This window comes from Lepisosteus oculatus, chromosome 5 (genome assembly GCF_040954835.1).
Source record: "Lepisosteus oculatus isolate fLepOcu1 chromosome 5, fLepOcu1.hap2, whole genome shotgun sequence".
NCBI lineage: Eukaryota > Metazoa > Chordata > Actinopteri > Semionotiformes > Lepisosteidae > Lepisosteus > Lepisosteus oculatus.
This window is the reverse complement of record NC_090700.1, coordinates 10539751-10566903: the sequence shown is the minus strand read 5'-3', so window position 1 is coordinate 10566903 and position 27153 is coordinate 10539751. Positions and strand designations below refer to the sequence as shown.

General features: G+C 36.4%; 1 protein-coding gene across 2 annotated transcripts in view; it reads right to left on the bottom strand.

Annotated features, from left to right (window-relative positions):
• Positions 1-470: 470 nt before the first annotated feature.
• Positions 471-27153, bottom strand: part of pdgfd (platelet derived growth factor d) — a 49878-nt gene continuing 23195 nt past the window's right edge. The window contains exons 2-7 of one of the 2 annotated variants that reach the window (XM_015341775.2): positions 18632-18818; positions 17323-17503; positions 12976-13035; positions 11038-11239; positions 8542-8756; positions 471-5379 (exon numbers count right to left, since the gene is read on the bottom strand). In XM_015341775.2, coding sequence (XP_015197261.1) covers positions 5248-5379; positions 8542-8756; positions 11038-11239; positions 12976-13035; positions 17323-17503; positions 18632-18818 — 977 coding nt within the window. In that variant the 3' untranslated portion in view covers positions 471-5247. Of the gene's footprint in view, positions 5380-8541; positions 8757-11037; positions 11240-12975; positions 13036-17322; positions 17504-18631; positions 18837-27153 lie in introns of both variants that reach the window. The other variant, XM_006627825.3, reaches the window with a different exon arrangement.

The window sequence follows — 27153 nt, the reverse complement described above, 5'->3', positions numbered from 1 at the left end:
ATAAACACATTGCTTATAACATTTACCATTTGCAGTATGCATCAATGTGTATTGGAAAGAGTACATTTTGCGGTCTTAGTTATAAAAGAACCCAAAGGGCAATACCACAACCAAAATACAGTTGTCTTCGCATGCTGGCAGTTCAATGTTTACGGGAGACCTCAACATCTGCTTCTCAACAGTGAAAATCTGAAATCTAAACATTTTCCCACAACTTGACTGGCAAACATCTGCAGTGTAATTTCACCATAATCTTCTATAATTATCACACCAGTCGGTTATTCTGTGATAAAAGAAAACAGTTTTGTACAAGTTAGTGGGAAATAGTATGTGTATGTATGTACAGTATATGAAAAGACATCAATGGGCTCTAGTTGTCATTTCCTACAGTTTTATCACTTTTTTTTGCTAAAACAAGGGAAAACAGTCAGTATACAAAATTGATACAAAAAATCTACAATCCAGAGATATACAAGATATACTACTTTTATTGAATTTTTGTAACAAAATATTTCTTATTCCCTTTCAAAAGCAATCTTTACATTCTGTCACAACAAAGGATTCTAATTACAAATAAGTCTACACATTTTGAAGCTGCATGACAGTATACTGCATATATGAAATGTCAAAGAAGTCCATCATGTAATGTCTATATTTTATAATTAAACCTCCTATGTTTTAATATATAAGCATGCATAATATTTTATTCATGAACAAACAGCTGATAGGTTTAATAAATCATGAGGTTCAAAATAAATTATTTATTGACGCATTTTGGTTTCCGGAACACATTTGAATTAGGTAGGTGAAGCATCATAGTGATTTGATTAAGAGTTTAAAACCATTATTGGCCTTAGATGTAAAAGTTGTGTCTTCCTGTGTGGAGTTTCAGCTTTTCTAACTGAAAAGTGTACTTAAACAGAAGAGAAAGTGTGAGATGTGTAGAAACCTTACTGCTTATTGCAAAGTAAAAACACAGACTTTTTATAGAAAACAGCTGCATCCCCATGTACTGTAATTTATAAAGGTACAAGTAAAATTTACTTCCATGTTGAACAGTAAGTGAAAGAAGAAAACCATTTTAGAAGTGGAGGAATTTAGATCCTTGTTCAACACACCTTAACAAGGCTTCTTGGCCATAATGACTTTGTTTTACTTTTCAGACTGGAATTATCCTCTACCGATTCCTCGACAACAAAATTACGCTTTTTTAAAGTATAAAAGATGACATGAATAAAGCCAGTCAAAAAACAATATTTCATTATCAAATTGTACTGAATTGTTTTCTGCTGAATGGGTGGGAGATTCCTTTGGGATGGGTGTGAAGAAAAGGCAGCACTTGTTTCTTAAACATTTAATTTCCAGTTGCCCTTATCATGCTCCGATGTTTTACCACAATGTATTAAAAATGTACTGCTGATATGCTACAAATAGCTTTCAAAGCTATTATACTTTATTTCTCTTCCATTAGATGAATGTAGTATGACTTAACTAAATTATTTGCTGCATTCTGGGATCCTGCATCGTGATCATCAGGCACTGTTTTCTCAAGGCAGAAATTGAAATGAAATCTACAACAAATGTGTTGTTCTTGGAGGAGTTTGTCACCAAGGGTACTGAGATCCAGCTCACAATGTCCATTCCAAGCATGACATATGCCACAGAAGAATGTGGTCCTTTAATTGAAATGCACATGGAAGCTGTGATTTGAAATATTAAATTACTAGATATCTAAAGCAGCTGTGTATTCATTGTGTGGGCCTTAGAATGCAATTATTTGCATCATATAATAATTATATTTATAATCGGTTTTATTTATAAGTGCTTTTCAAAGAATTCAGAGCACTATACAATAGTACAGGCATAAAAAATCGAAGTAACACAAGTCACACAGTTTATAGATCAGATAGCGCCAAAAATAAAAAACAATCAGACATTGAAATCTATAGGGTACAGTAAATGCTCTTAAAGTAGTTTTAAACATGTCCACAGCCATAGTATACAGTATCTAATGGGTCTGGGCACTGTGTTCCAAAATCTTGGAGTTACAGTACAAAGAGAAGGCTGTATTGCTCATTGTGCAAGATCAGCAGATCTCAAATGAAGCACTGGACTATACTCATGCAGCTAGTCCACAGTAACCTGAAGCTACACAAGTCCCTTATATGTACTGCACGCAGGATGACTATTCATTTTACTTTGTGACAATGCACAGTTTACATGTGTTTAAGTAAACACATACTGTAAGCCAACACTTTCTGGAAATGAAACGTTATTTAGTACCTTAGAAGATACCCCAGTAAATAAGGCATGACAGTAGTCTCATCTTGATTAAAGGAAAATCGCGTATCATTTCTGCTTTCTGCTGTATGGGAAAGAGCAAGCATCTTGTAGCAAGGAAAAGAAAATGATTATTATAACTCTCAAAAGACAATCCATTTTCTTTGACATTTTGTGTAATCATTTACATCATAAGAAAGAAATTAAGGTCACTCCACATATACAGATGGGAGAATTTTAAAAGCTGTCTGAGTACAGTTACAAAAGCAACATGATAGCCTTCACTTTCTATTTACTATTTCCATAGTGACAAGAAATAATGATGACCAGTTGCATTTTGTTTTTGTTGCTATAATATTGAAGAGTCATTATATATAGTTTTGTAATAAAATATTTACATAGCAATGTTTAATATACAAAGCTGTTGACAAAAATAAACTGAAAAAGTTCTCTTTGTAATAAAAAACAACTGTTAATTACTGCTATAGGAATTGTTAAATGACAAAAACCAGTCCTATGGCACAAATTTCAGTTTTGGGTGAGGAAAAAACAAACGATGGTATAATTCTGGCACTTTGAAAGATTAAGTGAATCTGAGGCAACTGAAGAGCATAAAGCTGGAAGAAACTCTATATACATATATACACATTTGCATTGATAGGCTTATTGCTTTTCTAATATGGAAAGAAAATGTCATAATGTATGTTGAATAACAAAAAAAATACACTTTTCTTTCAAGTATTTTTTCACTTCTTCAGCTGTGTTTCAAATCACAAACTGAGTACTGTACTTTAGCTTCTCTAAAGTAAGTTCTCTAAAGCAAAGACTTGAGGCTTTTCTGAAGGTTCTGAAAGACTGCCCCTTCTCAAGATACTACAGATGTGTCACTATTTCACAGGCTTCTCTTTCTGTGCCTTCTTTTTGAAAGGTCAGAACTACAGACAGTTAAGGACATCCGGTATGTGAAGTGCATGGTGACAATAGGGATTTGTTCACTAAAGCACCACTTTGTCCATTCACAGGCTCATCTATTTTAGATGGTATGTTGATGCTGCAAGTTTAAAAAGGCAGCAATTGTCAGTTCTCTTCTTCTGAAGTGGTTGAAAGAACACTAGAGGGTTTTTCTGTGGTTCTTAAAGGACTGAAAATTGCTCTATTCACTGTTCAATTTCTGTTGCTTTACTATGTTTGTACTGATATCGCAACCCACCCAGACTGACGGATTTTCTTTTCTTTCATATCGATTGTGGAACTGTATACAATGCATGTTTATCATGCTCTGTATAACATCAGTCCTAGCAGAAGCTGGTATGATGTGTCTACAAAATTATAAAAATTGACACTTTGGTTAGCCAAAGTCAACAGCCTCTTCTTATTTCCTTGTTCAGGGTAGGATTTGGAACATGTCTTGCATTTCAGTAATGAACAAAATCAAATACAGAAAATATTTTAGCCACAAAATTATTTTTGTAAATTTGTCTCTCAACAGTCAGATTTCTGAAAAAGCACACAATTGTACTTACTAACTTTTTTCAGGACTCTTAAATGTTAAGATATACAATATTAAGCAGAAAGTATGACTGACAGTTAGATATTGGCAATTTCTTTTACTTAAAATCTGCATAAGCAATACAATGCCTGCACAGCAGCTAGATTTGACTGAGAATCAATTGCAATTTCTCTTTCTCCGAGAAGGTATACACATATGGCCAGTTTTATAAAGGCATTTTTCAAAAAATGAAAATCATGTGTTTACTTTTGCATATTATAAACCTTTAATCAAAGCATTCTAAAGATTTACAATTACAGTAAGTGCAGAGGGTTTGGTAAGTATGTCCCCAGGTCTCTCAATATGAATGAATTAAATACTAATTACCCAATATTGAGTCAAAGTGCATATCACTGCTTTTTCATAGGGGAACATTGATTAATTACCTGTAAATTATTTTGTTGCTGGAGTTTTTACTGTAAGCAATACAAATTGACCTGGTTCTAGTTTATTAATTCTAGCCATATGACTGTACATATACAGTACAGTACCAATGGGCATTTATTCATACTTTTTCAGCAGAATGTAGCAGATAATTGTGGCTCATGTTAACTGTAAAAAAGGCACTGAAAGGGTAGATATTACAATACATTGTCACATAATCGTGTCTTAAATGTCAGAATGTAGGAGAACTTAATGATAGTCTCTTTGCAGTCTGGAGTTCTCTTTAGTGAAATAAATTCCAATTTAGTAAATAATTCCACTTCATAATCATCGTTCACAAAAAAAGTGAACTGATCAAACTGATTAAAAATAATTAAACTTTGGTATCACACTAATTGAGCTATATTTGGCAAAGTTCTGATTTTCATTGTTTGCACAACCCCATCTGAAATAAGATGAGCACAGGACAGTCTGCGGCTATACTTGAATACGGAAACAATTTCATCACCACAGTGGCAATCTGAGGTTATAAATGAAGGATCCTTCCTTTGCAAAAAAGGCCAATCACCTCTGAAACACCGTTACATTTGGACTAGCTATTAGTAAATCATGGTGATGCAGACATACTGTACCTGTGGACGCCTGTGGAAAACTGTTTCACCACCGTCCTCCCTAGATCATAAACTTCTGACACATCCTTAAAAAAAACATACTTTTATTCTTTTCACACTGAAAGTAAAAGCAAATAAAGTCAATAATACTGTTTCTTTCATTAAGGTCTGCAGACCTTGGATTACGTTTTGGAAGACTATTTTTAGCCTGCACTTCCAGGGTGCTTAAAATATATTTATATGACAAAATAACATTTAGTGGAGATGACAGATGACACAAGAGGTTTAACCCAGACACAGCAATCTGCTTATTCATTTGCGGTGGAGTACAGTTGCACTGGGGCAGGGGGTGGGGGTGGGAGATGGTGATCCAAACTACTGTATATTAAAAGTCCCATACTCATGTCTCTTTGACATTGGTCTTCATCGTGGTGGCCGTGAGTGGCAAACACAGTCACAACGCTCATGGTGCTCCAGGTAGATTTCTGCGAGGCCCATACCCCTTCCTCGACTTTTCCTTCTGAAGAATCCAGGTTCGGGACTGAATTTCAGCACCTAGAAAAAGCAGCGTTGAAATCTCAATTTTTGTTTTTATTTGACCTCCTGGATGCACAATTTGCAACAGCCTTTCATCTATCCATCACAGCATCATCTGAGTGAACTGTTGTGAAATATTTTTACAGACCATTTTGAAAAGAAACCTAAACCCCTGTTCAGTTGTAAAACACACTAACAAAGAAAAAGATAGAAAATAAATAAAACTTCTGAAGTTGTGATTCAACTATGCCATTAACTGTAATACTTTTTGTGGATCAGGAACATTGTTCATTGCTTAATGCTTATGCTGTTTCTTCGTGACTTGTTTCAAAATATACTGGGCAGCATGAGTACAGAGTTCAGAAGAAGTCACTGCCAAATAATTGGTAATATACCAATGATAGACAAAATGTGTGAAATGGCTTTTACTATTCCTTAAGTAAACCGTTCCACAATCCATTGCTAGATTATGACCCAATGTAGCCATTGTCCAGAATCATCTTTGATTTATTCTATTGCTGATGTTTTAGTCCTGTGTTACAGCATTTTGTTTTCAATCACATAACTGGTGAATTTAGCAACCTCACTCATGGAAATAAAACCTCATTACTTCCTAGTAAATTTAGATTTTTGTATTTTGCGTTTTACTATATTATGCACATGTATTTAAAGATGAAATAACTACATTTTCTATTGAAGTTATTAGTAGGTCTGTTACATTATACAGCAAAGGCTACAAGGGAAAAGTATAGTTACACAAGGAGCAAAGTAGTAATTAAAAAAAACATATTTAACTATCTTAAACTACACTATATTAGTCACTAAGAGTGAAAAGCAAATAATTTGAGTCTTTTTATTATCAGGTATCACCCTCCCCACATTCAGATTTTATTTAGCAAATGGGATGAAAAGCAACATGCTAGTTGACTCAATTAATTGCCGTTCAAGCTTCAGTGTTCTTTTCAGTTCCCAGGATTAGCAAAATCAAACACTAATGATCTGAGGGTTTTGTTTTTATTTGTTTCTTAATTAAATTTTCTTCACAGCTTCATGCATTATACCATCTGAAGTTGCTGCAAATGCAACGATACAGGAAGGGAAGATTAAATTATTTTTTCACGTTAATTTATAAGGATGTAATACTGTAAGAAAATAAGAAGGCACTAGACTGATGCCTACATCATTAAACTTTACTTGATTTGTGACGTGAAATTCAATGACGCTTCTTATGGAGTGCATATACTGTACAGACACACACAATAGAGTTATTTCATGCAGAAATGATGTCTAATATATGGTGTCCATAAACATTTAGTTATTTCTAAATTCAAACCAATTCAACTTCCTTTAGTACACTATCATGTTAATTGTAACATCTGTAGTAAGGATTTGACTTTTTTATTGACATTTGTGATTACCGTAAGGCAAAATCGGATGTTGATTGACACGTATCAGAAAATTAAAGAATATTTTCTGGCACATGTTTCTGTAGGCATTGCTGGATCTATTGAGCAGACACTGCTGCCAACTGAAGCATATACTTCAGAACTAAGAAGCTACTATCAGAGTAGCTTGCATGTCAGCAAGTTATTATTCCTTTGTTTTCTAGCAGATCTGCTCAATACTAATAGACATGTTGGCTGAATAAACTGACTTTGGCACCTGAAGAAACACTCTAAATGGAGCTATTTACTTGGAGTTAAATGTTTAATACTGATGCAGCCGATGTATTACTTTTTCATTAACAAGCTTACATTGTCAGTTTATAGACGTATTCATGTGAATAAACTGTAGTTCTTTAAGTGTAGAATTTAAGTGCTTATGTCTTGTGTCTCTTCCTAAATCAGTGTATACAGTATCTGTCATACAAAAACTGTTTTTTTCAAGAGAAGAACAGTAAACACAGGTACTGTAGGTGTTTGAAAGGAAAGACCAACAAGAACAAAATGTGTCTAGACTACTTTGACATTAACTTGAATGGGTGTTTTTAATTGGAATTTTCATTTTAAGAATTACTTAGTGATTTTATTATTATTATTATTATTATTAAACTACTGTGATGCAAGTTTAATTTGCAGAAACTTTTGCTGAGAAATTGTAGATACAGTACGTCATTCCGCTGAGTTCAGGTTCATGTAAGCATAGTGGCAGGTACAGATATGCAGCATTTCATCATTTATTGTTTTCTATTTTGCGATTAACGCCTGTAGGATAATTTCTTGGCTGCAGCATAAGGTCAGGTTGCAGAATGCTGTTGAACAGCAAATTCAGTTGCTGTTTGGAGATACTTTAAAACCACCGAGTGATTATTTCAGAAATGGAATCTAAATGCTCGCTAGCATAAAAAACTAGCTTATTTTCAGGCCAAAAATATTAGAGAAAAACTAGGTAGCGGAGCCTGATTTTAATGTGGCGTATAGTAGTTTAGGAATTCTGAGATAATATTATAGTTAAACTGCAGGACAGCTAGGGGATTTTCCCTGTGTTTTATAATAAGAAACATGAACAAGCTATATGTGCAATACTGATAAGAGAAGGAAAATGAATTGGCAGACACATTCCCAGACAAGACAGGAAGCAATGTTTGAACAAAATGGAAATTGGACTGCTTTTTCTCACTGACTCGTGACTCTAATCTTCAAAGGGTTTGTCTGGTTTGTTCAGTGCAATGGCGATGTGTCATTTTTTAAAGTCAGAAAACGTAAAACAAATAATTGCTTTCAGCTTCACATTGACTTTGGATGCAGCAACTCTTTTTTGTCGCCTTAGTTAAGGATTATGATCATGCAGATACTTGGAAAAATAAACCGAAGAGCGCAAAATGATGAGAAAGCAGCACACTGCGAGTGCAGTGACTGATAAGCAACAGACCTCAAATGAGGCTGAATGTAGAGTAAGACCAGAATATTGCTTCTTTTCGTTTATTCTTCAGTGTAGCACGACATTGAATAAGGAGGGCTGAACAGTCTGTAAAACAGTTTGCCTGAACTATTGTGACATGCTTTTCATTAACAGGGTGGATCCAGTTTGGCATCTGCTTCTATGATGCTTGATTTGGAAAGACAGCTCTGATCCCAGCCTTTTTGCCATTATTCAAACAATTTATTGACATGATCCACCCCAGAACTCTATCACGTCACCCCTGTGTTAAGCTGTGAAAGTTACTCAATATCACAGTACCTCATAAAGCTTCTCACTAGTTTTGCCAGGCGAGCAGGTGCAGGAACGCCAGTTTTCCGTACCACAGGCACAGTTTCCCCCACACCGCTGAACGAGGAGACACCGGGGAAAGAAAACCGCATTGGTTGCCTTCAGCTCTTCCCTCAGATTGACCGAATAGTTCCTAGGTGTGCAGCTGTATCGTTTTACATCCTCATTCAGCCTGTCCAGGTCAACTGGAAAAGAAGAAAGTCCCCAAATAAAAATGACAAAAATCAAGTGCAATGCACAGGGGTTAGATCCTTCCAGAAAATTCAAAAACTAACCGCTATTCTGCTACTAATAATTAATTTCCAAATACTGGACTGTATCTTTCAGTTGTATCTTACAATGGATATAATTAAGTGCTGTTTTATAATGCTGAAAGAAAAAAAAGGAGACTAGTTTGTTGTGCCACCTCTAAAGTATGGTTTAATTTAGTCATGGCCTCCTACATGTCCTGACAAAAAAAATGGAAGTTGAACAACCAGGTCTGGGTTAATCGTGGTAAATTCTGAAGGTTACAGCTGTCTGTGTGTGCTTCTCAGTCATGTTAAAGTACATAGGGCCCCCCATTCCCCCCCTCCTCCTCCTCAAAGAATGATCATACCTCTCTGGAGTAAGAATGTCATCCGTTCCTGGAGGAAAGTCTAACAGGAGGGGTGGGCACAGAACGGGAGGGAAAACATACAAAAGGTAGAGCTCATTTCCTGCTAAGTGAGGCCGACTATAATTGATACGGACAAGTGAGAGGTCATGGCTGCTCTATGCTGGGGCATGAAATGTCATGTATGCCACATTGCAAATTGTCTCGGCTTGAGAAGCTTGCCAAAAAGCACTTTTTTTAAAATCAGTTACAGACAGAGAATGCTTCCATAAACATTTATATTTAAAGTGGTTGCTATTAATCACTAAATAAAGAGTTTTAACTGTTTATTTGAAATTCTTTTTTCCAATCATCGTGGAAGTTCAAAACCTATTAAAAACATCAATGCATTTCTTTATCCCTTCCTATATAGATTATGCATAGCATTGTGATCACTACAGCTACTGTTTTTTTTATGTCTGTGTCATTCACATCCTCCAAATTCCAAATTACTGAAGAGCTGGCATATTAATTTATCTTGCTTAACATTGATTTTTTTTTCTTTAATGAATATAAAAGTAAATGCTGACTACAGTAACATTTCTGCCTGGCTGGTCAGGTTGAATTTCCAATTAAGAGTCCAGAGTACAGTACATTCTGCATTAAGAAACATGGTAGCTACTCCATCATACCAGTTCTGGGGACTTTGTAAAGCCTTTTTAATTGTTTATTTGCGAAATTCTAATACTGGAAGAAGACTGCAAGGCCATGACGTTGAATGTACTTTCTTAAGAAAGAGGAGGCTGCAAGTACACTGTACCTTACACATGATTACTCAAAACATCAGTGACTCAAAAATCAAACTTAAATATATACTTTTTAGATTATAGCTTTACTTTCCAGCTTCTTCTAAATTTGAAGAACTTGGAGTCTCACCATCTTGAGATAAGTTGGCACTGACCTGTGATGGAAATGGTATTCCCTTCTCCAGCAGACAACTCTTCTGAATTGCTACTGTCATGGCAAATTCTGCTTTTCTTTCTCAAGTGTTTTATGCAAGGACAACACATTTCATTTGTAGAAACCATATTAGTGATCTGAATACCACTGAGTCATCTTCTTGAAAAGGCACACCATATTCTGTTTCATAATGCATGCGTAAGTGCAAGACACGAGTTTTCTATGCACTGCTAACGTAATGTGGGAGAGCAGCACTTAAGGTATGATTATGCTAAAGCCAGGATTAAATTGCAGCTTCATCCTGTCTGTTATTTGCCGAATCCAAATATATATCCAAATAACCTGATGACAGCTTTCTGTTTGCCAAACGGTTCCTGCACCTACCACATGGAAAGCTGCCATTACGGCTTTGAATTAGCAGGCAAGACTGAGGTTTTGACATGCCTTAGCCAGGGTAAATTTGTCAAAGGGCTTAGAGCCCTAAGAAAGTTAAGAGAGTTCAAGAGGGCACATTTCCTCCGCGGTGGTGCGCTACGACCGGCTCCGGGTCAGTTTGGAAGGGCCTGGGGGAAAGGTGGCCTGTCGCTCAGGCACCCGCACCTGCGGGGTTGGTTGGGGCCCTCCTCCTCCGGCGCGACTGACGATTGGGGCAGTGGCTTTGTGGCTAAGGATCTGTGCCTGTGGCTGGAAGGTTGCCAGTTCCTATTCTGCGGCCAGCATGGGAATCCTACTCTGTTGGGCCCCTGAGCAAGGCCCTTAACCCCAACTGCTCCAGGGGCGCTGTACAATGGCAGACCCTAGGCTCTGACCCCAAGCTTCTCTCTCTCTATCCGTGTGTCTGTGTCTCAGCTTGTGGAGAGCAGGCTGGGGTATGCGAAAAGGCAAATTCCTAATGCAAGAAATTGTATTGGGCTAATAAAGTAATCTCTTACTCTTGTGCCTGCGCTCGTGGTGAAAGGTCCGGGCTCGGTAATGACCAGTGTCGGTGTAAAGGTTCTCCAGGTCCTCCTGCCACGTGTCGGGATTGAGGTGCTTCAGCAGCTCCTCCACTGTGTCGAACGCAGCGATGGTCTGGTCCAAAGCTGCAGCCGACAATGGGGAATCGGTCACTGATGAGGAAAACACAGATGGTCCCTGGAAAGCCAAGATTCAGATCTGCGTGTTAATCCTCCTTCAGTCTTGAGGATACCGTGAAGTATGGTTATGTTCAATAGGTAGACGAAAAGCTGTCACTGTTTAGTGCTCTGAGAGGTCTTCATGTAATGTGATATCCCTACCTCATTTCTATGCTTCAGCTCCTTTGCTAAATTTGCTTCTCCCCTATTCTCTACTCCCCCGTCTCCTGGCTTCACAGTGTTGAGATTAACTACCCACTGAAATCAGAACTGCTCAGTGCCTGACCACCTTCTGACATCTCCTCGGGACTTATCTGTTTAGACAGCACCTGTGATCTTGTTAACTTTCACCATCAATTGAGCACTCTACTGAAAGTCAATACCTTCTACACTGCAATCAAGACTCCTACCTACGTGTTTGCCACTTGATAGATATTTTCAACTCAGCTCTCCACAAATGTGGTACTCCTAGCATGTCAGCCTCACTGGTTTTTTGTCATTTGTATTTTCACAAATGGCTTTTTTCTGTCTTTTTTGAATGGTTTCTCTTTTATATTTACTTTATGCATTACTGTGTATCTTGAAAGTAACTCTGGATAAACGTAACTGCAAAGCAAATACATTATTGTAATAATAAGGCTGTGTCACGTATCTGTCTGTATTATACTATATTGTACTATTCAGATTACTTATCAGGATCTTATTTTTTAAGAAATGGAAGTGAGAGTAAAAGTAACTGCACTGAGTATGTGCAGATGATTCAAACAGGCACAATTTTTGCACTGTTCCAGTTTTCAGCTCCTAATACATTCCACTGAAACCAACGTCTGACAATAAATGCCATATCACTCCCAAATAAGCATAATAAGAGAATCTATGGTCAGTACCGTGAGTAGACCATTGATAGAATATAAGCATAAAACTGCAGTATACAAACTCTATACTCTACAGGTTATTACAGGAGGACACCATAATCGCTTGGAACTCATTTATTACTGGTAGAGCCATTGTGGAAAATCAAAATGCCTCTAACTACAGTATATAAATTGCTATAGTTGGCATTTAAAGTTAAATTATTTTTAATAAATAAAAATCACAGAATTTAAGTCACCGTCACATTAAATACTGCAAAATTAACATTACAAGCAGACATTTCTGTTGAAAACTTAACACACAATTATTGCCTTTAGGCAGCCTGTTTTAATCAGGAAGCATATTTACATGAGTTGCAAGAACCGACTTTAGGTTCAGTAATGCTTTTTATCAGTTCCTAATTTTGGTAGCACTTTTGTATAACAGCCCAATTTAAAGAGGATGGAATGACGCTAGTTTCAAGGTGGATAAATTGCTGTCTATTCTGAGATGCTCAATTTTAGATTCGTACTTTTTACAGCTTTTAAGAACTGAAAAAAGGAATCTGAGGAGCTGAGTGACTAGTGAATCCAGCAACTTCTACAGAATGGTGCACACACATGATGCTTCTTAAAAGGGCAATACGTGAACATTCTGTATATATTACAACATTACGGAACATGTACCTTAAAGGTTTATTCCATGCTGAAAAGAAAGGAGACAACATTTCGGCTGTGGAGCCAAAAAGTTGTGTCTCTTTTCTTTCTAGCGTGAAATAAATCTTTACCCGTTCCTTTGCAGCCTATGCATGCTGACACAGCTACCTACTTGAGCATATTACATATTGTGCATTTACCTTGATATCAGTCATTTAATTTGTCATTGATGTAGCAAAATACTTACTGGGACAGAGTTGGTGACTGCTTCCCAATTTGTTTCGGATGCTGCAGGTTGGACATCATCCTAAGAAAGAGATCATAATCCACATTGAACAACTGGTAGATCAGTTTGAATGCACTTTCTCTGTTGCCTTTAAAAACAACTTGCAGTAATGAATTTTTATATAATTCATGAAATTCAACTAAATAATCTTCATAACAGGAAACGATACGGCACTAACGATTGTGTTTATTGAAGACAATATCAAGTTTTCAACTGAAAGATTCAGCTCTGCTTGTTAATTGAAAAAGGAGAAATCCATACAGTATGCCACTCGTTTGAACAGGGGACTTACTGCATACAGAACAACTAGGCAATCTCGCAATCTGAATACAAGCTGGTATTGCTTATAGCCATGTACTGTAGGCCCATTCCTTCTTGTATGTCCAATATATGAGAAAATATTCATTATATGAAACAAATTAAAAACCCTTTCCATTCCATTACTGGAGAAATAAATTCTGAGAAACCATTACACCAACAAATCAATTTGATTTGTTTTTCTACTAATTTTCAAAGTTTGGAATGTCAGTGTGTACTTGTATAGTATATAGGTTTTTAATGTGTCTTTTCATGCTTTGCATAAGTAATATACAGTATTTCATGTTTAGCCAACTATTTTTTTTAATATTACACAGGAATTTTGTGCCACAGAAAGGTTGTGTAAAATTTCGTATGACATAAAGAACAGAAAGGACCATAACTACACATTGTTTCAATACCCAGTTAAAAACTGTCCCTACTATCCTACAGTATGTCCTGACCTATGCATGACTTTAGTACTACCTGTAAACTATATCATCATCAGTGCATTTGGTCTGAAAAACCTTCACAAGGCAATTCTTCTGCGTCACAGCTAGAGGTCATAAGGATATAAAATCATGTTATAAGAATGAATAACTTATGCAGTTGCAAACTGTCATTTTTTTCATTTTCCAAATTTTAGAGGATTTCAGATGGTCAATTTCTAATAAAATGTTTTATCAGTATAAGAAAAATGAAAGCAGATTCTATTATTTTTTAAAATCAATATACTTATCCAAGATTAATTGTATACCTGTTCAAAGTTTAGGGAAAAAAAGTAAGCACAGTTTAGAAGAAACGAGTGTTTCAAATTCCTGGGCACACCTGTAACATTATCTAGTTCAATCAAAATTGGAATCAAAATAAGTTTCTCTGCCAAGACTCCGACATTATTTATAGTCAACTGTAATTACACTAATATCTTGATCATTTGTGTACAGCATATTATTTTACCCCCACAAAAATTGCTTCCTTCAGTTTTTAAACTGGACAACACAGTTTTCATGAAAGTTTGCTCTTCAAAAGATAAAGTAAACCAAAACCTTGGATTCCTTTTATGTTAATATGAGGCACTCAAAACTGATCCTTAACGCAAACCAGAAGAATTTATTTTAGAATCAGTCAGAAACTACAGTGTCCAGAAGGTTGTGATCTACAGCTCTCAAAATCACTCTTTGTGTTTTAAAAGCAATAAAGCAAGCAACATTAAGTACAATGGAACAAGTAATAGGTTTATTCCACGCTGAAAAGAGAAGAAAGAAAATACAACGTTTCGGCCGTGGAGCCTTCTTCACTGTATATTGTGTTTTCTTTCTTCTCTTTTCAGCATAAAATAAACCTATTACTTGTTCCACTTGCAGCCTACGCATGCTGACGCAGCTGCCCAACTGAACTACAACATTAAGATATGATCACTTTATTAGCTATATACAATTTCTTGCATTAGGAATTAGTCTTTTTGCATACCCCAGCTTGCTCTCCGTGAGACACAGACAAGGAGAGAAGCTTGGGGTCAGAGCACAGGGTCAGCCATTGTACAGCGCCCCTGGAGCAGTTGGGGTTAAGGGCCTTGCTCAGGGGCCCAATGGAGTAGGATTCCACTGCTGGCTGCGGGATTTGAACCGGTGCCCTTCCGGCCACAGGCACAGATCCTTAGCCAAAGTGCCATAGTTTGCACATTGCAGTTTTGTTGGAACATACTGTAGGTAAATGTTTGCACATTAAGTACAATCAATCAATCACAATGTAAATATACTGTATGTGTTTCAAAGACAACAATACAGTAATTGAAATTGTGATTTACAGCCCTGAATTGGAAACATGACATCTGGGGTTTCTAGAATAAAATATTTTAGTAGGCGCCTTCTTCTTACGTTATGAGCACACTGTTGGGTAATTTTCTTGTAAATTAATTTAGAGGGATGAACACTGTTCAGTCAATTGTTTTGGAAAGTCCCTGCACCAACTAAGCAACGCCTAAAGGAAACCTCTGATCCATATCTGCCTGTAAAACACAATTACACATAATAGAGGAATTCAATTTCTGAGAGCTGATAAACCTGAATCACAAATTCAATTGAAAAAGGTTAAATGCACACATCAATAGAGTCCACATAGAGGTACATCATGGTTACAAATATTCAGTGAAACTTCTGCTATGGTAAGATGAAGATCTACCTATATCTCTTTTGAAATTTCTGAAAATCTGTAAAATTTGTTCTATTCCTATTCTATTCCAGAATTCCCCTTTGTAGTAAAGTAACATACTGTAGACTACAAAATAGTACTTGTGGCATACCCTACACACTTAGGCTTTTTTGCTGCATTTTATATACTGTATCTTGATTTGAACTTCCAGCAAAAGGGCACATTGGATTACACACATTTATTTTAAAGTATTCTACTTAACATAATCAACAGCCTACCATGAAAAGTTACCGGATACCATTCTGTCTATTCATGGCTCCGGTCTGAAATTAGTATCCATGACTTCAAGATTTTGAAGCGTATGTTAAGTAATACATATAAAATAGCTATTACAATATAGTTCTATATAATACAGTTCCACATTTCAGTTAAGAGCCAAAGAGATTGACTATGAAGAACCTGGAAAAAAGTACTGTATAACTAACTTTTTTTCTAACCAAGTCAGCAGATACTGTCAGAGACTGAAATGTTAAAAAATCACAGTTTTCTGAGCTCTTCCCTAGAAACTTTTCAATTGGTAAACACTGTTCTATAAAAACAGGTGTTATTTGTTCAGTGTATTATACAGAACACGAGAAAACATGGCATGGCTATTTTTCCATTCGTCTGAAGCAAACACGGTACAAAATGTAATCTGCTAAGAATATATAAAAATTAGTAAGGCAACAGTCTATCAAATGGTATTTTACACATTGTCTAAAAATTGAAAAGCAGAAGAATTCATGTGACAACTGGATAAGTACAAGTAAAACATCAATAAAAAATGTGTTATTTTTCCAGGGCTATTATCTTTTGAACAGTTGCTTTGGAGGAGTTAAACAACTGTCAAGCAGATAATACCTGAGGCCCCTATTATTTGGCATGATTCATGCTACATTGCTATCTCTACATGTTACACCTAAAGGTTTTGTGGAATAAATTACATTCTCAAAAAATGCAGTTTCATAAGGGTCTGTGGTTTCCAGAGAAAAAAATGGGTAAATGAACCGCAGAATGTCTCTCACATACTGTGGTTTATCTTAGAAATATCTTATCTTTTTAAAGATATTCAATAAATATAAAAGTCCTGTTTGCTGTGTGTCCGTTTGATCTCGATGACATCATCATTCTATATTTAAGGTGCATCATTATTTAGTGAGCTAGCAGACGCTCACAAACAAAAGACAAAACTACCTGAATATATTCAGAGCAGGTACCTCAGGTCATTGCAACCTGACAGAAGCAGTGGCAATAGACTTTAGTGTCTTCTAATTCTGATCCTCTAATTGAGTTCTGACAGGCTGTGATTTCTCAACACTGGCGTTTTTGCTTCTGTGTGAAATGTCTCTCCATGCTAAAACTGACATTTTGGTTTTCTTGGTGTTATAAATGGTGTTTTAACAAATCTACAATATGTTTGTGATTTGTCAAATGCTCTCTGGGACACCTTTTCTCTGCTTAACATATGGTATAATCTTGTTTTTGCACCTTTTCAGAACTTGCTCAGTCTGTGCTCATTATTTTATCTGCGATTTATTAAACAACATTACCTGGACAAATGATTGGCACATCCTGCTGAAGCATTTAAATATTGTACAGTATTTCCAAAGTGATTTCTTTATATTTTAAAATAACCACAGGCCTCAAGGGAGCAATAATAATGCAGGGTTAACCCAGCTGCCATGAGAATAATCAGCCATTAGTAATTACTGTATCTACTTCTGGTGGGAATCCAAGAGTAATCCTGTTGTGCTCAGATGTTTTGAATTATTATACTGAATTCAAAGACCTGAAAAAGGATTCACAATTGCTGTCACTTACCATGAGAGAGTAATACAGTTTGAATCCTGGTTTGGCCACAAAATAATCATCAGATTTAAAGGTGATTTTAATTGTATTTGTTTTTGACGTTATCCTTGGAGGGGTTTCCTTATGTCCACACCATCTTCCCCGTATAATTGTGCTGGTCTCTGATAAATCCTCAATTTCCACAAAATCATATCTGCAAGGCATTGGGCAGAAAAAAAACATTTTAATAATAAAGAGTTTTTTCAATGAATTCCTCTAAATAAGGAAGCATTTATTTTTAACAACTCAGAAAAATAAAGTCCCCGAGTGTCAAAACCCAGAAACAGCAGCAAGGAATTCCATGAAAGACAAAAGCTTTTTTTTTACTACTACCCTAACTGCAGTAAATAATCAAGTTGGTGTTTCCTTAATGGGAAGATATCTGACTAAAATGTTTATCATCTTAGTTCCTTTCTTTTCTGCTTCTTAAACTGGTTCCCATGGACACAGTAGAGGTCTCACAAGGCTTTAGTACAGAATGTAAAAAGGAAGTGCTTGAATAAGGGGCCGTGGCAATGGCTAACTTATTGTTTTGCCTCTATATCAGCCATTTCCCAGAACAGGCAAATACTTTGTATACAAGATAAAAAGCTGAGATTGATATTACCAAAGACATCACTCTAGTTAATTCCAAAATGCAGTCACACCCTCTACATCATATCCTAGTTGTATCAAGTCATGATATTGGGTTGTTAAATTGATACTGTTACAGAAGTTCAAAACTGTTGAGTACACAGAACAAACTCAGTATGTTATGAGCCAAATAAACAGATTCAAATCCTGTGGACATCTAACCTCACATTTTGACAGATTCTTCATTGCGTACAGCACCTTTCTTTACTGAGAGGGACAGATAAAAAATTACAGTCAACCAAAGGATCTCCACTTTAACTGGTTCTCTCTCCTTAACATGGAAGACCATCAGTGACATTTTCAAAGATGGAACGCACCAAAAAACCACATAGTTCACAGTTGTGCAGCCAACATATGACTGTATAACCTAAACCCTCTCAACCTGGTGGCCCCTGACCGATTTTGTACCATTGCTTGAGCAATTCCATTCAGCTGATGTGTTGCAAAAAGTGCCTGTAGTGACTGTGGCACTTATGTGCCCTTTATAGTTACTGTACATATTTTTTAAATGATATTAACTGAAAGAAAACTATGCATTCTGGGTACAATTCAGTACATCATAATGCACCAGGATATAGCCAAGAATTATTAGGAAACAAAAGTTTTCCATCAACGTACTCAAAATGTATTTAGAACCGGCATCACTTACCTACAGATGTCATTTTCTGGTTCTTCCAGGCCAAAATGTCTGTCAAAGTCTAGTAGTATCCGAGTGTTTTCCGGAGAAAGGATTTTCCAGGTCAACAGAAGGTTTCTTGGATAGCTGTTAGGGTAGCGCGGACTCTGAATGTGGCCATTCTCGGACACCACGATGGTTTCTTCTTTCCGGTACAAGTCTGTGAGGTGATTGCTGTCTGTTAGTGGTCACAACTTGTATAAGTTAGTATGTTTAATCGTTGGAACAAAACAGAAGAATAGATGAAGAAACTGTACATACAAACAATAAGGATAGTCAGTCTAAAGCACAGAAAAACAATGTAATTATTAATATTTCAATACATAATATAATCCAAAATGTGTCCGAAAATGAAATCACTAAAACAGAATAGAACCTAAAACGTTCTTTAGCCGTCACGCACCTATAACCACTTTATCTAATACAGGGTTATGGGGAGCCGGAGCCTATCCCGGCAAACAATCGGTGCAAGTCAAGATACACCGTGAATATAAGATTAATTTGTGTCCAAATAATTATAAGAGGTATTTTCAATAAATATTTTAAATTTTCCATCAAAAGAAGCACGTTTCTTACAATATTTCCCTGTACTCTTTAAAACAGAGTTAGCCAAAAGCTTTTATCGCTTACCATTGTTTTCCAGCATTACAAACTCTGGATATGAAGTGAACACCTATGATTTAAAATCCAGTCGTAATCTATAATTGAATTCTATAAATGAAATATGCAGGGGATTTGAAACAACCAGCACAGCCTTTCAAGCAATACACACACTGAAGTTTGGAAACTGGATTGCAAAAATTTATGAAGCCTTTTATGTTCTTCATGACACTTGCCCAGTGTAAATGAACCCCTGGGCAATACACAACTTGCAAATAAATCACTCCTGACAAAGGGAGAACATCATTTCACACAAATCAAGATTAGTGAATGACTTAATGAATGAACAGATGGACAAATGAAGCAGTAAATTCATACACAGCATTTCTATCTTCTCTGCTGTTTATTAGAGCTGAACCAGACTAGAATCAAAGTGTAACGATGGCGTAAACAGATTCGAATTTATTAACAGTATATAAATTGACCAAATTAGTAAATTAACAAAATTGTAGGCTGCAAGCAACTTGGAATTTGGCAAGTATTCATTGATCATCTTTTTTGTATTATGTGTTTGGAGTTTAATTATATTTTACAATAATAATACAATTATTCTAGAATTACACTAATTTTACAATATAAAATACTTATTAGAGCCACAGTGAACTACAAAAAGGATAACAAGGGAAGCAGGTTATTGAGTTGAGGAGGAGTTGTCCTGAATATCGGCAAAGGAATGCGACCCATGTACTTTATGTGGACAGCTCTTCTAGTCGCCCTTGAAAAATTCTAAAATGGCATTTGAAGTAAATCTGTGTTTGGGGATACAGAAATAATTCCTGTGAAATCAGCCTCTTTACACAACCTTCCAAAGGATCGCCTCTAATCCAAAGTGCTGTGGTAATGGTGTCTTGGTGTCTTGCTGTCATTCCCAAGGGGGTTTGGGAAGATGTGTGATTAAAAATAAAACACAAATCCATCTTTGCATTTTTTTTAGATGCTTTCTGTGGTTTAAGTATGCAGGTCATTCAAAACTCCCTCTGCCAAAGGCATCAATAGGCTCCTATTTTGAGTTGTCTGAGCATCAATGGCAATATCTCAGTGGGAAACGGAGACTGGATTCGAGAAACATGGCACCACACTATATTCGGGAGCTGATACTGTATGTACTCTTTGCTTTAATATCAGTCTTTAAACCCAGTTAAAATATGTATACAGCTTTGGAACTATATTTAAAAACTAAACACTGCCAATCTCTCAAGTGGTGTGCGATGAACAGAAGCTTTCAAACTCTCACATTGAAAATTTAACATTAGACAGTTCTGTAAAAAAAACTGCTTGTCCGCCCTTATTTTGCAAAAATGAAATCATCAAAAGATTTAATCTCCTACTATTCCTAGACAGCCGCCATAGTCAGATTTTTGAACCCCTGGTACGCAGTCCGTCATTGGTCCCTAGAGCAGTGCTGATGTATCCCTTTTGTAACCTGAAGTACAATTTCTGGTATAAGTTGTATTTTTGTACTTTTTAGGACATCAAAGAAGGAGGACCTTAGGGAGCTGGCTGTAGCACAAAACAGGTTGAGAAATACTGCTGTACAGCGCACATTTTCTTGTTTCACTGACTGTGAGCCAAAGGATTAACTATTTACATAAGACTGTGCCTCAAGTGAGATGGTTACCTGGACCATCAAAAACTAAGAACTAATTCCAGTGTTGCCAGATTTTGAACTAAAACAACTGTTGTAAATTTGACAAATCTAACTCATGTTTACTCCTCTGACATTACTGAGTTTCAAATCCAGCTTTGGTAAAATGCCATTTCAAATTCTTCACCTTTCTCCACTGTAAATTACATCAAAGTACACAAATAAAACTTTACCAATTCTGAGACTATTCGTACTATAGTTCATTCATTAAGGTCTGTCTATATGCCATAATTTAACACTTGGCATTTCCAAGTATAAGGTGTAGGATTACTATATTCCCATGTATGATCTGTATAATATCATAAGAATATTGATGAAGATTATTTATAGAAGAGCAGAATCATAATTTATCTTCACTTGTCATAACTAACAGACCCGTATGATAGAATCAAGATCAGGCACCAAATAAACAGAGATGGAGAGAAGTACAAAAGCAGAAAGCACTTTGCCCAGAGACAACATCTGACCCTTGCTGCATAAAAACACAGTCCAACGGGATTACATATAAAATGAACAGCTCACATTACAGTAGGGTGAAAAAGAATTTTAAAAGCCATCAGGAAAACAAATTAAGTATCTGAAATAAAGATTTTTTTTCGAATGCAAAGTATAGTGTACAGTAATTCAGAATTACACAGAAACTACTGGTGTAATGAGAAACTTTTTTTGTCCATTGTAATGAATTAATCAATTAAGTTATGCATGGCAAGTAAGTCCATTACATTATGTACTATTCAAACACCATACAACCTCTTGCAGTAATGGCCTTTAGCATTGTAAGTAATTGGAGTCAATTACACTAGACTGTAAATGGATTAATAATATAGTCCCAGTGGTGTAGCAGTAGGTCAACTTAGAGGTAACCTTGTCCCCACAGAGAGGAAAGTGTGGGAGTGCATTAAGCCAGTGGCCTGTATTCATGAGGGCTAGTATTCATGAGCTATAGTACGCAGTCTTATTGAAAAGTTAAAAACATAGTCAGTTAGTCATACTGACCCACAGATTTCACGGTTTTAGGCTTTACTAAATTCTAATGCTACTTCTGCATCTGTATGTTTTTTAACCATTTACTTCTTTGGGTTTCTAGATTTAAGCTGTTTTTGTTTAGTTGATTAAAAACATTTTATATCTCACAGTGCACCCTGTGTTTAAAGTATTACAGTCTAGGCAGTCATTCTCTTGATTATCTCCTTTTCACCATGTATTTTGACTAGCAGTTTAGCTAGCTAAATTTTGAATGCTTAAGAAAAAATCACTTCTTTTTAATGTGCCCCGAATTTTCTGGTGATAATCTTCCATTTGATATTCTTAGGTTTTGTTAGGTTAGAAAAAATGCTCCTCTTAAAAAAATGAAAAGTGAAATCATTCACAGTATATACAGCATTTACGCCTGACCTGCTTTTTATTCCTTTCTCATTCTAAAATTTTAGTCAGTGATCTGTTTCCTAATATTAAAAAAAAGAAGTCAAGAAGATGAAGTAGTCTGCTTTAATGTAATTCTTTTCTCACGGTGCATTCAATCTGGTCAGTCAGCAGGCAGCCCAGGCAATGAAATGCTACCTCTGTGAGAGTAATAGGCCAACAGTTCCATAATGGCAATACGACATTCCATGATACTGTGGCACAGTGTAAATAATGGGGTCGTGGTACAATTGTGGAATTCTGGAAACCCGGCTCTGCTGCTCTTAATGTTATTAGCTCTGGACAGCAAAATATCATGAATGCTCTGTAACAATTAATCATCCTTGGTCATGTAATGGATCCAGAAATCTCCAAAGGACGGTCCATTAATTGTGTCCCCAAATATTCAGATTGGCATTATTTCTGTCACACTCAGTATGAACTGCCAGACCCTACTGCTGTTGATATACTGTGTTTATACAGTATATGTAACTAGAAACCAGAATCTGGTTTGAGAAGTCAGCATCTCGCATTGTTTAGTTCTTTCTACCAGGCCACAATATTCCTTACTGCATACCTCTGAAGTAAGATGATTAAAGATAATAATCTGACATGCTATATAATGGCTGAATTACAGACTGAAAAATAAATTAGATCACTTTTCACACTCTACAGCTCAAGCAGAGCTAACATCTTTTTAATGTGTGAAGTGCAAATGGTTGTTGTTGGTGTTTTTTTCTTCATATACAGTACTTCAGATATTAAGGCGCTATGTGAAATGTGTTTCCAATAAAATAGACTCAGAATGCCTCTCAAGTATTAAGTAAGACAACTAATGTGCTGATGTCAGAATATATTATATATTTATAGTTTGCAAATGCTTTCTCAGCCTTTCTGGCTAATTTTTTCCAACTTTTGGTTCTGTTTTAATAGCTTTAATACATCTCAGAAGTTACAATCTGACTTTTTTGTGAAAAATCTGAACTGCATTCTTAGCTGAGAAGTGTACTACACCGGAGGAATATTTAAAGAAGTGTTACCTGACATCAGCTACATCGAACACAAGTGTTTTAGCACAAAGACTCACCGGAGGTGAAAATTAACATGACACTTAAATATGATAAAAAAGCAATCTGTGGTTTGAATTTCAAATCAGATTTTGGAGGAGCGCCCTTGATGCACCTTTCTTACACCCTGACTTAAGAAGAACCTAAAGCAAATAAATATGAATTTAATATACATGTGGAGGGAAGACAGGATGGTGGAAGTTGTAATCTTGAATTTAATAAAGCTGCAGTCCAACAATGGGAGAAGGATGAGGGAGACCTAAATAATACCACACTAAAATGAACATTTTTAAAGGCTTTTACCTTTGGTGACTTACAGTAAGTTCAAATCTAACTTAGACATTGAAGAGAAAGGGTCAATTTAACATTCAACTGTATTACAATGCCTGGGCAGAATTTACAGCAATATCAAACAATTTGTCTGTCTGAATGGGTTCATGCCCAGGGTTATTAGATTTTTCCGTTTATTTTTAAATGGAGGCCCCTGTGGAAACGCAATAATCATTTTGATCAAGAAGTAAACTCCCGGAAAAACAAGTCTGTCATAAAACCTCTTGCATTTTAGGCTGAGATTATTAGACACCTTGGCGTGTCCTCTTTAATCTCTCTTGAATACCTGTGTTGATAATCCCTGAAACCTTGGGCCTTTCTTTTAGAATTTTTTAAGTACAAAAAAGTCAATGGTTTCTCACCAGCCCGCTGCAAGACAAAATGTGCAAGTACACACAGTTTACACATAGGCATCAGCATAATTGATCAAGCAGTGCAGCACAAATGTAATTGTGTCTTGTTTACATTTCCATTTGCATGATTTTGAATTTGAGATGAAACAAAAATAAAACATAACTGAAAAGGTAGGTTTCTGAAATGAGGTATAAGAGCTGCTATGGGTTATAAGAGCTGTTGATTGATGTACACCTGCCTTCACAAGTGGTCACAAAAAGCTTGAAAACTTTCAGCTGAGTGAAGCCAGTAGGAAACAAACTGAATGCTCAGAGGTTACAGTATATGGTTTCAGTGCCTTGTGGCTTAATGGGGGTCACTGTTGTGTACATTCACTTGATATTGGAGACACATCATTCCATTTTTTTCTCTGTTTTTCAGCACTTAAAGCTGGAATTCTAAATATTCTGGCATTTTCTAATTTTCCATTTCTGTTCTGACAATTGTTTGGCTCCTTTCAACACAAAGGATTGTGGGAGTTTCAAAACACACTTCCCAGATGTTTTTCCCATAGTAACATTTGATAACCTGGCTTAAAGGAAAAATGGATAAGATCCCAGGATCAATTAGCTACCAGCAACCAATGTGCCAGTTTGATGGACCAAATGGCTCCGCTTGTTTGCTACACTCTTGTTTTCTTGCAGCTCTAATTACATTCTTAGAGATCAAGAATTTGAGTCTATGGTTCAATATTCCAATTCCATGTTTTAGGCACAATGACACAACTAAAAAGCTACTCATCTTCTGAAATGAAATGAAACGATAAGGACCTGGTGTATTTCCCAAACACTTTTTTTACCTTGTGTAATCCAAAAACTAAAAATATAAACTCAGCCGTAAATATCCTCTGTGTCGCTCCAGTGAACGACAATAATTATGGAGCCTTGATATTAATACCTGTTTCTCTCATATTTTTTCAGATCACGTGAAGATTGTGTTCATCTTCCTAGCTGATATTACCAAATGCATTTTCTCTTTTTTTATAGGCCCTCTAGATAATTTGTCTTTTCCACATGCTGCTCTTTTAGAATAATAAGTTCTTGAGTGGCGCATTTCGGCTTCCTTTGCCTTTGTCATATTAATTTGAATACCGCATACCATTACCACAGCACAATTTACTGTCAGCTCTGCCATCAAACTTGGACATTTTCATTTACATTCCATTCTGACTCCTAGTTGTTGAATGACACTCTCAGGTATTTGTTATGTTACTTTTAACATTATTCACATTCGTTATCCTGACAGTGATTATATGAAAGAGGTTAAAAATAGCTGTCACTGTTTTTAACAGGACGATATGGGCATACCGTATTTTTATGAATAACATCCCATATGTATATTTAAAAAAATGAATGTGTTTTACTCAAAACAAAATTATTGTAGATTCAAACAGTTAAGATAGAATGCTGAATGAATAACATTGTTTTACATTGTAAATAGCACCTTGGAATCCTTGAATTCTCTCATTAGCCTAAGGGCTGCTTGGGGTTCAAAGGTCACATAATGAAGACCTCTGTTTCTTAAATTTTCAAGACTTGAACAGCACTGAAAAAAACAGTGCGACTACATCACAGCAAGGGGGAAACTTGTGAAGACACGCAATGAGCACTGAGACCTGTACATGTTCACTGTAAGCAATGACCTCCAGGGACTTCTCTCTACCAGGAAACAGTCAGATTAATTATGGATGCATATTCGATTCAAAAATGCTTCCGAAAAAGACAGCCAACTGGGCAGAATTAGTTATGTGTTGTGTAGTCTTGTACACAAAGACAGCCTGAACCAATTCCACCTGAGACCAGTCCAGCTGCTGCAGCATAGTGTTTGCATGTCCATAAACTCAGTAAATAAATTGGCTCTCAAACTTCTACACATGGGAGTACAAGCACTGTAATACCCAAAAGCAGTGCCTTCTGATTACAAATATGCAGCACATAATTAAGTAATAAACATTCAGCAACCCAGGAACAGTGAGTACAGAAATTGGAATACACTGTAAGACCAGGAGTGAAAAACAATGGGTATTTGGGTCTAAGTTGAGAAAATACAATTGTCCTTTAACACATGTGATCCACCACATCACCAGAGGGGAAGAAAATATCTTGTTCCATTTTGAAAGAGAAATCTGCACAATGTGAAATCCCTGTATAAAATATTTTAATATTTTAAAAGTCCTCACCAATCACACGTGAGCATGTCACCTGTTTTGAGGGAAGAGGGAAATTATTTTATTAAAGAAAAGAAATTAACATCTTCAAACTAAGCACGTGTACCCCTATTGACAGCAGTTTGTCTATTTTCATATTCAGTAGCTTGGTGAGCTCCTAATGAATATGAGAGGTGGCAAATATATGTAAAAAATTTGAGAGAATGACAGCGTATCCCAGACTGGACAGGCAGCCCAAACTCCCCCTCACTTGTGTGAGGCTTGAGCTGGGGAGTTGGCTACAAAGACGTACTGGGGAGGTGAGGGGGAATGCGAGAGAGACACACGAAAGGAAATCCCAGGTGCAAAACTGATATGCATAGATGAGCAGATGTGTGTTCAAGGTTAGGATCTAATCTTCCTCCCGAATTTCAATTATATCTTAAGGCTACAATTCAGACAGAATTTGACATATACTGTATATAAATACCAAAAGGCATATGTGGAAGCAGCTCTTTTGGAGGCTGTGACAAACTGTGAGGCTGTGGGTATTTCTGCTCAAGTTGCCTACAAACAGGCTATCCCTGTTGAGTGACTCAGTGGAGCAATCGCTCTTGTGCTTCTACCTGAATTACTGTCCAGTGACAATCCAGCAGAGACATGCCAAGGGAAGAAGGGGTACTGTACATATTTTCCTAATGTACCCCATTGTGCTTAAAGTCCTGCACGTTGCAGTAGTCTGCAAGAAGCAGAAGCGGTGCCGTCGTCAGTTGATTTACCTATTCTTTTATGGATTGATGTTGTTAAAAGACAGCCCATCTGAAGAAACACTTCTTTCACTCTCAAGGGAATT